This window comes from Pteropus medius, unplaced genomic scaffold (assembly GCF_902729225.1).
Source record: "Pteropus medius unplaced genomic scaffold, Ma_sr-lr_union100, whole genome shotgun sequence".
NCBI lineage: Eukaryota > Metazoa > Chordata > Mammalia > Chiroptera > Pteropodidae > Pteropus > Pteropus medius.
This window is the reverse complement of record NW_024349796.1, coordinates 16795862-16808328: the sequence shown is the minus strand read 5'-3', so window position 1 is coordinate 16808328 and position 12467 is coordinate 16795862. Positions and strand designations below refer to the sequence as shown.

The following is a 12467-nucleotide window of genomic DNA, read 5'->3' as shown; positions in this document are numbered from 1 at the left end:
ACGGGTTTTATTAGCCCAATGTCATAGCTAGGGCAACTGCAGCTCATTTAATCGTTAAAGATTAAATAATGAATCAAGGTCACACAGCACCTCGGCTTCAGATCCCTCCCTTGCCGTCAGAAGCCCAGTCGGACTCGGCCGTCCTGTTACGTGTTCCACGCCGACTCCGCCTTTCCACACTCGCCACAGCTGACCTTACACGGTTCTCTGAGGGTGGTAGCCCAAAGCCCCTCTCCGCCCTGACAGTGACTTCCAAGTAGGCACAAGCCACGTATCTGGCATACAGTAAACGTCCAATAAACAAATCGATTCAAGAGCTGTTTTTAAAAGCTACAAATCGCCACAACTATTTTACAGAGTAATGTGCCCTAGCTGTGATGATCTCCAATACCATGTCCTATTACTCACCAACCCTGCAGAAGCCTAGGTGAACCCCCACCTGAGCGTGTACGATGTTGCCGTGTTGACATAAACAGGTTGCGTGCCGGCGCTCTCTCTGTACGAATGCAAAGCGATGGGAGGGGTCCCCGTGTCTATCCACGAAGCAGGAGTTCAACACGCCAGGATGTGTCTGACGAGGACGCCTTTGCCAGTTTGTGTTTTGATTCGGTCTGAGCGGGGACTGGGTGCGCACGCGGTCGGAGCCGAGTCCCTGAGTGATCGTTCCTGCTCAGGCCTACGGTGTCGCTCTGCAGAGGACACCCACGTGCACTGGAGGACAGGGGGTGCTCCGTGGGGGGCGCGGCTTGGTGGAACTCCGCTGGGCCAATGTGCGGACATGCCAGGGGGTCGAGAGCTGTGACCATGCCACCTCCACCTGCAGCTGACCTCTCAGGGGGTCCGCACAACCCGGCCCAGGCGTCTGCTGCCGCGAGGCAATGTGATGGCACCTCAGAGGCGGGAACAACGCGGCCAACCCTCCACGGAGGCCGCTTCGAGGTCCCGCCCCTCTCCCCTGGGAGGCTAAGATGCGTCCCCCCCAGCCTGGGACGCATTAGGGACCAGTCCGCATAGGTCATTCTTTAAAAGGCTTCCCTAATCGTCTGGCACAGGACAGATGCCTCCGGATTTGTGTCAGACGCCCCGAGGGTGCTTTCGGAGCTCAGCAATTCTGCAGGAGTGGTCGCTACTCGTGGCCACAAAGAATTCTGCGGTTTTGATCTGTCTCATGGTATCTACTGGGTCTGCGGACAGGAAGTTCCTGGGTGATTTGTACTGACGGTGAGAGCCACTTAAATCGGGAGCCGAGCTCTTCATCACACTGCGTATCAGGTCCCATGACACGCTTTCCCTTTGTCACCACCGTGAAAAGGGTGGATGTGCCGAAGATGGAGGCGGCCGGGCTTCCATCAGGCACTGTGGCCCTGCCCTAGTTTCCCCCGGGGGTGAAGGGACAGGAGTGTCCTTCCAAGGTGAACGGCACGGGCTCACCGTGCGCTTGGAAGAGGAGCAGAGAACCCGCTGGACGAGGGCAGAGCACCGGGGGACGGACGATCACAGCCCAAAGCCTCAGGCTCTCCGTGGGGCGCGAGGCTCCGCCGCTGAAATGACATTTCTTTTCTCTCCCCTCAGCCCCCATTTGCCCGATGAGGACCGGCCCCCCTTCCTTCCCACTGGAATTAAATCATTCTTGCTCTTAAAGGTTGAAGCACAGAGTGGAACCTCGGCTGACTCTCTCGAAAGGTCTAGCTGCGTTTGCTTTCATGTGTCTCCTCTCGATAGACAGCTGTTTTGTGAAATTTTCCATTGGTGTATTTGAATACTGTTTAAAATTAAGACAATAACTTTTTTATTGTTCCTTAATTTGCAAAGACAGAGTTTGTTAGTGGTTAGCTGTCTGTGCTAGTGGGAGGAAGTTCCTAAAACAGAAAATCAGATACCACCGATGAGAAGTGAGTCACTGACGGTGGGACTTTAAACGGTGGGCTTGCTAGCATTCTGCGGTAATGAGAACGTCGGAACGGGTAGTGCTTTTCTAATTCAGAAAGCAAACTCAGAACTCTCCATCTCACGTGGCAGGTGGGGAAACGAGTTCAGTGGCCGACCCTGGAGAACGGGTCCGTAACTCCGCTGGAGAATCTGCCAGCCCCGGGCTCAGAACAGCCGCGAGGGCTTTGTAATGAAATGCGTACTGGGTGTGCGGCCGCATTTTTTCTGGTGAGAAGGTCGAGGGTCTTCATCCCATTTCCTCAGGAGTTCTCAGTGACACAAAAATCTTTAAGGGCAACTTAAGGGAAACACATGGATTTTTCCATCAGCCAAAGCTCATTTCAAAGCCGGTTCTCCTGTTTCCCGGAAATGACAGTCCTCCGGCTGTCCCTCTGCCCCCCAGGACCCCGTGCGGACCAACAGATAATGCTACGAAGCGGCCAATACTGTTTTAAATGCGCCTCCCGATGACTCCACGTGGCAGAGATTACTCGCTGTGCCCAGGACCTGCTGAGCGACCAACTGTACAGACAGCGGCCGCGCCACATACGAAAACGGATCTCTGAACCACAACCTCCAGCGGCCTGACCGGAACGCCGACCTTTTATCTACCTGGAACCACCCACGGAGCCAGACTGTGGGAAGCCAGCCTGCCACCCCTAGTGACAACCCAGGAAGCTAACCGATGACCTGGACAACGGTCGGCCTCCCGTGGCCAGGACCTGACGCAGAAAGCCACATATGCCTCTCTAGCCACTTCTAGTCAGCCCCCACCACTCCTCCAGGTCGCCAGCCCCCAGGCCTGGTCTCCGGGAACCTGGTAGATCAGAACGGCCACATTAGCCCCAGAATTTTATGTAACAAAGACATAAATAATAACAATAACACAGCAGTAACTTCCACTTATACACATCCTTACCATGCGTGAGGCACCATTCTAAGCTCTGAATAAACGTCAGGTAACTAATCATTTAAAACAACGAACCAGAGAAGTAAGTTCTACTATTATTCTGATTTTTAAAGGGAAAAAAAAAATGGCACACAGAAGTAACCTGCCCAGGGACAGCAGCTTTTAGGCTGCTGTTATTTGGGGGTTTCTATAACTTGTAGCTGAACTTGAACCCAGTTAACATGCCTTCGGAAAAGCAAGCTAAGTAGCTTCAGTGGACGGATCAGGGTCTGGTGTGCACGGGCCGAGCGCAAAGCCTCTCTTCTTCCTCAGTGGCCCCCAAAGCAGGCCGGGCCACTCTAGAGTCCCCTTCTGCCCCTTCGCCTGACATCGGGAGACGCAGGACGAGGGTGGCCTGCGCAGGGAATCCAGCTGCGAAACTAACTTTAGCTCACAGAGGACGGGTCTCGCGGCGTGCTTCCACGCCGGTGCTGAGCGTGTGCACATCCACGCTGGCCAGTGTGGACTCTGCCAGGTGGGCCGGCTTCACTGTCACCGCTGCCTGCCACTGCCACGCCACAGGCCGGGCACCGCGCCGAGGTCCTTAAAGTATGTGTGTGACACACCTAAATGCTTACCAGACAGCGCCACTGGAAACAATAAGTCTTTGGGGATTTTTTTGGGTTTTTTTTTCTTTTTTTTTTTTTTTTTTTGACCTTACCTTTATCATTCTGGAGAGATCGCCAGCATCTGCTAATTCCAAAACGATGTTTAGCTCATTATCTTCAATGAACGACGCATAATATTTAATGACATTTGGATGGTTGAGTTGCTAAGGAAAAAAGAAAACATGGAAAAATTTTCTTATTGTAAATTCCCAAGAGTCACTTACAGTTTTGTAACTTAAGAATAAACTCAGTTACTGAATTTCGTTTTGAAGTTACAGAAATCTTAACCTGACAGTACATTTTTCTTTAATCTAGTGAATTTTGAAACGAGTATTGTAATTGTTAAAAGTAAAATAAGATATCGATTAATTTTATTTTAATATTCTTTATTAGAAATAATAGAATAAATTATGCAATGAAAAATTTTTTTAAAGTATCGCTAGTATAATGAACATGTATGTGCATATAAATGATCACTTGCTAAAAATTACATCTTTCAAGATGAGAACTGTCATTTCGGGACGCTCGATGGCAAATAAGTTTTCCTTTTTACTCTCATTTTCAAGTGAGGGCTGATCCTAATATAACTATAGCCAGTGGTTGAAAAACAAAACAAAGCGAAACTGGCATCCATTATATTGTACCTAAATATTGCTTTTAAGTCAAATGAAATAAATACACTTAAGTTATCTAAGGGATTGATTCATAAAATCGCCCTAAGAAAAATTTCACCATGTAGAAATATATGAATCAGTCTATAAACATTTACGATCTTTTCGTACAATCTTTTGTTCAACCTTTAAACAAGTTAACCTGAGACAAATAGTTTCTCACCAAAAAAGGATTCAAGAATGGTCCCAGAGAGCACATACATGCGTTTCCTCTCCTCTTTCTACTTAAAACCTTTTCCTCAAAAAGTTTATATACATTTTTAAAGTCGCTACTTCATGGCCCAGGAAGTAACTATCGCTAACAGAATAATTTAAAAACACGGTTCGCTTTGAGCTCACTCTCATCTTTTCGGGTCAATCGGAATCGCTTTATGCAGAAACGAAACTGGATGGCATAGAGACCCGAGTCTTTCCTAACAGTTTAAACTGTGACATAAGCCGCAGCAGCCCGTGAAGGACGTTCTGCGAGAGTAAAGGCAGCGCGGGAGAAACTGACTACAGTTATCGCTTTGAGTGGATGAGAAACTGGAAAACTCATTCTGACACATACGTCACGTCACCCTGTCTGAAACTGGAGAAAAGGTACAGAGATAGCACAGAAAGTGCGGGAGCCGTTTGCACAGTCCGCATTCTGCTACCGCCCCTGAGAACACAAACAAGGTGTGCGTCGCTTAACCTTCAGGAGTATGTCCGACGAGGAAGACCAGGAAAAATTTCTTCCGTGTTTTATGCCTATTTTACCTATTTCCTAGTTAGAAATGGCGGGGGGAGGGGGGACAAAAGCTAATCCTACCGACTGTTCCAATTACGTTATTTACAATGAACACAAAGGTAATTATATTTTTCAACATGCTCAGATTCAAACTTACAGTCAGTTGAAATCAGAATGGCATAAGTTGTCGTAAACATCTTTTCATTCGTAAGTACAATATTTGAATAAGTCTTTTTTAACAACATATTCAATTCTGTTCGAAATGTAGTCAACAGTGTCTGGTTATTTACCTTAAGGAGATCTATTTCTTTGATACAATCGGCACGGGCTTTGGCATCCATTAAATCAAATATCTAAAAACAGAATCCAGAATTATTTAATAAAATAATAATCTATAGTTCAAGCTACCGTGTAAATTCATTAAGATCGTTTGTATTAAATTATACATCCACTAACAGACTTTCTTTCCGATTAGCTTTTGGGAGCTACAGAGAGCTGTAGATACTTTAGTTCATGTGACGGTTAGTGCTCGTCTTTGCCCTCAAAAGGCAGTCAGTATTAAAACAGGAAAAGAGAACAGCTAGATCTTTCACGTCTTAGGTTCAAACGGAACAGGATGGGAGTTGCAATCGTTAATACGATAAAATAATAGTTACTATACTGAACAATTAATATGTACCAACATACTGCACGAACTATCTCATTCAATTCTCATTTGATCCTTATAGGGACCATGACATTATATTCTTATTTTACAGATGAAGAAAAGTAGTTTAGAAAGCTTAAGAAATTAACAGTTCACACAGCTAAATAAGGGAACAGCCAGAATTCATTCTCTGATCCGACCTCTCGACCATAATCTGCACGATCAAACCAGGTCCAAGTCTAATCCTGCGTCCTTGAGGGAGGGGAAATGACTCCAAGATGGTGAAGGCTGGTACTTCGGAAAGGGGAGGTGACAAAATCTTACTCTTGTTAAGTATAAAGCACAATGTGCATACAACACATAAACAGATATATTTATAAAATTTAAACTCCATGGGGGGAGGAGTAATTAGGAAAAAAGTGTCTGAAAAGGCTCCTTGAAAGATGAAGAAAAGATTGAGAAATATGAGTCTAACGTGAAAAAAAGGAAAACAAGTAATACGACCGAGGGGCATTTACCAGGTCTCCAAAAACAAAGAGCTCCCCAGATGTCCTAGTGTGTGCGAAACAGGCCACAAGAGCGGCACCCTGAACGCTGCAGTTAAAACGTCCGCACAAGCCAGCGCCACGGGCCAGTCAGAACCCAGCCACGACACTCAGCTACCACGGCCCGGCCCAGCCACGACACTCAGCCACCATGGCCCGGCCCAGCCCTCCTGCCTCGGACTCCAGCGTGCCCCAGGAAAAGCAGGGGTGCGCCAGACAGGGCGGGAGGGGCACCGCCAGGCCTGTGACCTCGAGGGCTGTCGGGGCACCCAGCTCCGGTGGTCCCGACGGCTCCCACCCCCAGGTAAGGGCAGGGGCTCCCGGAGGCGAGACACCTGCGGACGACAGACACCTGCGAATGACGGACACAGGGAGTGGCCGCGCCAGGCGTGGGCCCAGGGCGTTCCGGCCCAGTCTGTCTGTGTCTTCCCCATGGGCCCCGTGAAGTCTGACACGCGCACACCTAGTGAGCTCAGAAAGACGTGTGTGCGAAGTGTGGTGCCAGAAGCTGACAGGGGTCCCCAAGCGGGCGGTGTGACGCTACAGCTGGACCCGAGAGACGACGGGGCTCTGCGGGCAGGCACAGCGGGCGTCCACAGCAGAAAGCGAGCCACGACATGGGGCTTCGTGACAGCTTGCGAGAGGCGACCTTTGCTCTGTAACAGGCAACTAATGCCCAAATATGCACGTGGCTCTCATCTTTCCTTCACTTTTTAAAACACGAAGAAAACAAAATCTAAAAACCAGAATGAGATCTGTAAACTCGCCTCCTCAAACGACTGTGGCTCTCGCTCACTGCCGTCCACGTGTCGCACAAACGTGTCCCGCAGAGCGAAAGCAGCGGCATGGCAAAGGCACCGCCTTTCACCTCACACTGCAGCTCATCCTCTCTCCGCTTCCACGGTCTTCACCTCCATTCCGATCGTGCTGTTTCTAACGAAAACTGCCAACATCGAGTCTACGCTGCTCAGGTTTTAATGTGAAACAGCTGAGCGCTGGGTACTGTTAAGATGTTTTTTATTCGTTTCAAGTGTACAGTACACTGGTTAGACATTTATGTGGTTTCGGAAACGATCCCCCTGATTACTCGTTGTTAAGGTTTGAAAAAATATAGACTCTTATCCCAGCTAATGGTTTACGAAAAGAGAGAAATCGATGGCGTCGAAGTTCCTCCCCTTCGTTCACGTGACAGAGAAGGACGTGTGTGTGGCCGTGCGTGTGTCAGAAACAGTAGCTGTTCTCTCCCCCGTCGGCCCCAGTTAACCACCAGGATCTCGGAACGGGACAGAACGGAATGGAACGAAAAGGAAAGGAGGAGGGAGACAAGAAAGGTCTCTGAGTGGCAAATCGCAGTCCCAAAGTTTACATAAAATACCCAGGAGGAAACTGTTCTGCAAACACCAAGCCCTCGAAGGTACTGAACTTTGGGGAGATGAGAGAGTGTATTCGCTATAACGGGACACTCACTGCAGGAGTGAAAGGCAACGGGAACAGCGACCCGTCTGAAAGCCGCGTGACGAGCAGTGCGTGACACAGCTCACGCTCAGCTTCACACTCAGCACTCGCACACAGAAAAGCCACTGCTTCCCCAAAGTCCCCAAATGATGCCAGAAGAAGGATGTTGTTCCTATGAGACACGTTAAATAATAACGACACATATTAATGTAAACTGAAAATTTTGGACTTGCCGTTACAGAAATGAAATACACCCAGACTACTTACACTTACAAATCACAATGAAAAGAGAAATCACTGAGTCTCGCCAAATCACGAAGGCCGATGCCATTCTCGGAAAGTACCAGCCGGAAGGCACTTGCGATAACTCAAAGAAAAGTAAAGAAGTACAAAACTTTCAATGTCTTAGACCTTGAAGGGATTCCTGAAAACATTATTTTATTTTTTCGGGAGAGGAAGAAAGGATAATTCTGGTACTAGCGATTAAGAAAATCACAAAGCTGGAGACATGTATAAATCTAATCTGCCAGTAATCGATGTGTCTATGATGAAAAAAAAAATTTAAAACGAAAGAGTGAGCGAGATGAGATGTGTGTGGAACCCTAAGTACACAGGAGACCCTAAGTAGACACAAAACACCAAGACAGAAAGAAGCGTGCCACGTACAAACAGTGAACCTTTTAATTCGATTTATAAGTATACTAATTTAGAACTACATATTTTTTATTTTTAAGTGGATCCTCGATAATATCAAAAGTCACTCCTCAAACACTGAGAGCAATAAGCACTGCTGGCACATTTAAGGCAGAACTAAATTCTGAACCAAATACATTTATTAATGCGTTTAATTGGAAATTCGGAAGTGTCTTCTCTCTCTTTTTCTCTTAGCCAGCAAGTCCAGACAAAAAAGAAAATGAACCTTTAGAAAAAGTCATTCCCAGAGTCAAAGCCGCGCGATTTCATGAGCAAGAAAGGCAACACATACGGGAGAAGAGAATCGGGATTTTCTAAAAATAGTTTTCGTTAAATATTTGCCAGCTCGTCTTCAGAAGGCATCTTTTTCGACTCTACCAAAGTTTGAGTTTTTAAATTTATTTTATACTTAGTAAGAGCCAAGTTATCAGCCATGTTCAGGCAGGTGCGGGCTGACAAGTTCCTGGTATTCTCTGAATCACTTTAAAGGTTTTCTCTTGTCATCTTCAAATTTTGCCCAAATCGCTCACGATTCCTGAGGCTGATCAGGGTAACACTAGGTAGCCCGAAGGGAGAAAAGAGGAAAAAAACGCCTTCAAGTAACTTAACAGAAATGTCCTTGAACGGGCACATGCCAATTAGTTAGAAGAAAAACACTTAAAATGCAGCAAAGACGGTACTTTAAACCGTCCACTACGAGAGAGGTGAAGAGCCAGGGTGTACCCCACTTTACCCGGATCTGGCACCCATGGGAAGGTCAACCAGCGCCTCCTGTGCCTCCCCAGCTTTCTGAAGCCAGGAACTGAACCGAGTAGCTGGTTCCCCAAGTGAGTCCCGGTGAGAAGACCTCTTCGCAAAGACCAGCAACGCTGTGTGACGTCGAACATACGCGGGACAGAGAGGCAGCGTGTTCCTGACGGGCCAGTGCCTTGGCGTCTCTGGACCCGCGGGGCACGTGGCACGGCGGGTGAGACAAGCGAGCGAGGGGGGCGGGACAGCGAGGCCGGGCGAGCGAGCGGATCCCGGAACGGAGGACACGGCGTGGAGGTCCCGAAGCGGACGCCCGTCCTCTAAGGCCACCTGCTCCACTTTTCCCTCCTTTGCCAGCGAACCCGCTCCACTGCGGGACGCCTCGCCCCGACCTGACGGCTGTGTACTGACTCGAGGCCACGCATCCCACGGGTCTGCGTCCCTGTCGTGATGCCTAGAGCTGCAGGGCTCCAGCTGAGGATGCGACACCCAGCTACACGTCCAATTAGGAGAAACGGTGACAATTCCAATCTGCCTCATAAAACCCAGAGCTGTGAAGCTTGTGTCGGATCGTTCCAGCCAACCCCGAATGCGGGTGAACAAAGCCAGCTAAAGTGATAAAGCCTAGAGCTACGAGTAAAACTAAAATTTAATTTCTACTGTGCGCTACCCTCGATTCAAGCTTTTAAAGTACAATTGACGTTCTTTCCCAGAATTCCCAACATGACAGTTAGTTTTCAATCAATCAGGACATACTTTTCTCCACTGAGTATTCACATAGCACGATGGAACAGTGATGTAGAGAATTGAAATCATCTTACCTGAACTTTTTTTAAAGCTACTGGTACTCCATCCAAGAGACAGGCTGCTCTATAAACTTCACTAAATTGCCCGCGACCAATTTTCTTTTCTATCCGAAAGTTGGCTAATGTATTATAGCCCATGTCCGGTCGTAAGGCCTTCTGTAATTAGAAAAGTCAGAAAAGTTTTCAATCACACGATATGCACGCGATCATTGACTGTTTGCACATACGCAGGCGAGACCTAGACTAGCTGCAGACAGCCATGCGGTCCACAGACGGTCATGGACGGCGCACGGGAGCGAGCCACGGGCAATCCTGCGCTCGTAAAAAGTCCTGTGTGGAAGGAAGATAAACAAACAAGGTAACTGTGAACAAACATATATATATATATATATAATGCGTGAGACAGAAAGGGCTAAAAAGAAAAAAACAATCAAAGCAGAGGGACGTAAGAGGTCAGGGGATGAGGATTTCGAAACTGTAGATGCGAACGCTGTCAACGGTCCTCAGTTCACGGACAGCACACGCGTCCTGAGGACTCGCGCGCTTCTGTGACAATTCTTTCCTTCTCCAATGCACCTTTGAGTCGACATGGAATAAATAGACATGTTCATTAGGTCCAACCTGCCAACTAATGGATGAAAACTCCTCAGCTTCCTGACCGTTATTTAACTTCTATAAAGAACGTTTCCAGTGGCGGGCATCATTGCTTTAAAACCAAAACAAAACAAAACAAAAAAAAAAACAACTTTATTTTTTGGGGGTTCACCTGAGCGGAAGGTACAGAGACTCAGCACGGTCCCCGTCCCCGCCCACGCTCAGCCGCCCGTCTTCACACCCCAGCAGGTAGTCTTCTGTTGCGAAGGATGAACCCACATCGCCACGTCATGGTCGCCCAGAGTCGGGAGGTGACATTCGGGTCCACTCAGCGTTGCGCACTCTGTGGGCCTGGACAAACGTGTAATGACACGCACCCACCATGGCAGCATCGAACGGCATTCCCGCGGCCTGAAAAATCCTGCGCTCGCCGGGTCAGCCCTCGCGGCCCGCAGACACCTGGCAACCAATGATGTTTTTAGTCTCCATTTTGCTTTTTCCAGAATGTCACACAGTTGGGATCGCACGAGGTACAGCCTTCTCAGACTGGCTTCTCTCACTTAGCACATAATGACATTTGTAAACAACATTTTTGTTGTGAATGGACTTGGAAACGCTCGCTGCCCTGCGGAGCTCACCCCGCACGGAGGACACCCCGATCGGGCTGCGACAGCGCCTCCAGGGGACAGCACACGGGCCACTCCTACTTTGAAACAAAACTCAGCCCCTTACAGATTTGACTCGGGACCCTAGTTCTTCTGATCACCTGCTCGCTCATGGGCTCGTCCGCCCAGTCGTAGGGGGACATCACCGAGCGTGCACTGCAGTCAGACGCCGTCTCCCGCAGGGCTCGCCCGTGTACCCAAGGGACGCGGCCCCGGAAGCCCCTCACGACGGCACCAGCCGTCTGCAGCATCCGCACCCACAAAGCTGTAACTAAAGAGCTGTCACGTGCCTGGAAGATGTTTGTTTTTCGGCTGAACGTGCATGGGCCTTTTCAAGACCCCCGGGTTCCCGTCGAACCCGCTCTTCCCGGCCCTTCCCACTCTGCTCAGAGCCTTCCAGAACTTCCCTCCCCTCTGCGCCAAGCAGGAGCAAACATGACCCTCTTGGGGAGCCTGACCGGGGCCCCCTCGAGCGAGACCGAACATTAAATACCTGTTCATACGGTCAAGGACCACTGGTCCACACTCACGCTGACTTCGGCTGGAGCGCTCGCTCCTTCAGATAAACCCGCACTGAGGCCAAGGCCCCCCGACTCGTGGACACGTGGGGAGCACTCTCCATTAACCCCGATACGGACTTCTTGTCACTCTCAACACTCCTCTCGCACTAGCAAACACTGCAAAATTCTGCTACGGACCGACTGGGATTCAAATACAGTGTTTCTCGAAAGGAGAAAAAGAGAAACCAGAACTTCCGCTACCCTGCATCGCTCTCTCTTCCGAAGTCCAAAACACCGTCGAGAAAAAAGGCCACGCTTCCTTTAAGACGTGCACATGAACCAGAATGTAAGAAGCTTCATGAATTCGTTCAATGAATCTAAGACCATAAGCGACTGTAATAACAGACACGACCTCGACGGTGATGGAAGGTTCCGTCTCGGTACTTCCAACTTAACAGGTCCCATGGTCGGACTTTACGCACAGTCCAATTCGGCTCTCACGACGGTGCCATCCGTAGATGGGGTCACAGCGGACCCAGGTCCACGCCAAGCAGAGCCTCTGCTCTCCCGCACGGTCAGTGGCAGGGCCCGAGGCGCCGGTGCGCTGGCCCTGCTGGCTCCACAGAGGTTTCCCAGTCTTTATGGAAAAACCAGACTGTAGCGCACGTTACAGGTGAAAATGAAAACACGTCTGTGCCATTGCAAAAGAAAGTCAGCAAGTGGAAATGCCGTTCATTTATATGAGTCCTTTTCGGCATCGCTGAGATGAATGATTGTCGCCGTGACAAGACGGCGCCCATCTTACAAAGCAAACTTACAAAGCGCCACTTCTCAGATGCATTCGATGGCTATTAGCAACTTTTTTAGTTTCTTAAAGTTTCATTGAAAGAAGAGAGATTTTTTTTTTTCATTGCCCATGTTTCCTAAGAAACCTTTTTTTTTTT

The 12467-nt window shown here is 48.8% G+C and overlaps 1 protein-coding gene across 10 annotated transcripts in view; it reads right to left on the bottom strand.

The window, feature by feature from the left end:
- The window catches only part of NEK7 (NIMA related kinase 7), a 95304-nt gene that overhangs the window by 39101 nt on the left and 43736 nt on the right, over positions 1-12467 (bottom strand). For 7 of the 10 annotated variants that reach the window (XM_039883490.1, XM_039883492.1, XM_039883494.1 and 4 more), the window contains 3 exons: positions 9780-9920; positions 5160-5222; positions 3540-3650 (listed from right to left, as the gene is read on the bottom strand). In XM_039883490.1, coding sequence (XP_039739424.1) covers positions 3540-3650; positions 5160-5222; positions 9780-9920 — 315 coding nt within the window. The remainder of the gene's footprint in view (positions 1-3539; positions 3651-5159; positions 5223-9779; positions 9921-12467) is intronic. The other 3 variants (XM_039883495.1, XM_039883487.1, XM_039883491.1) reach the window with 1 other exon arrangement.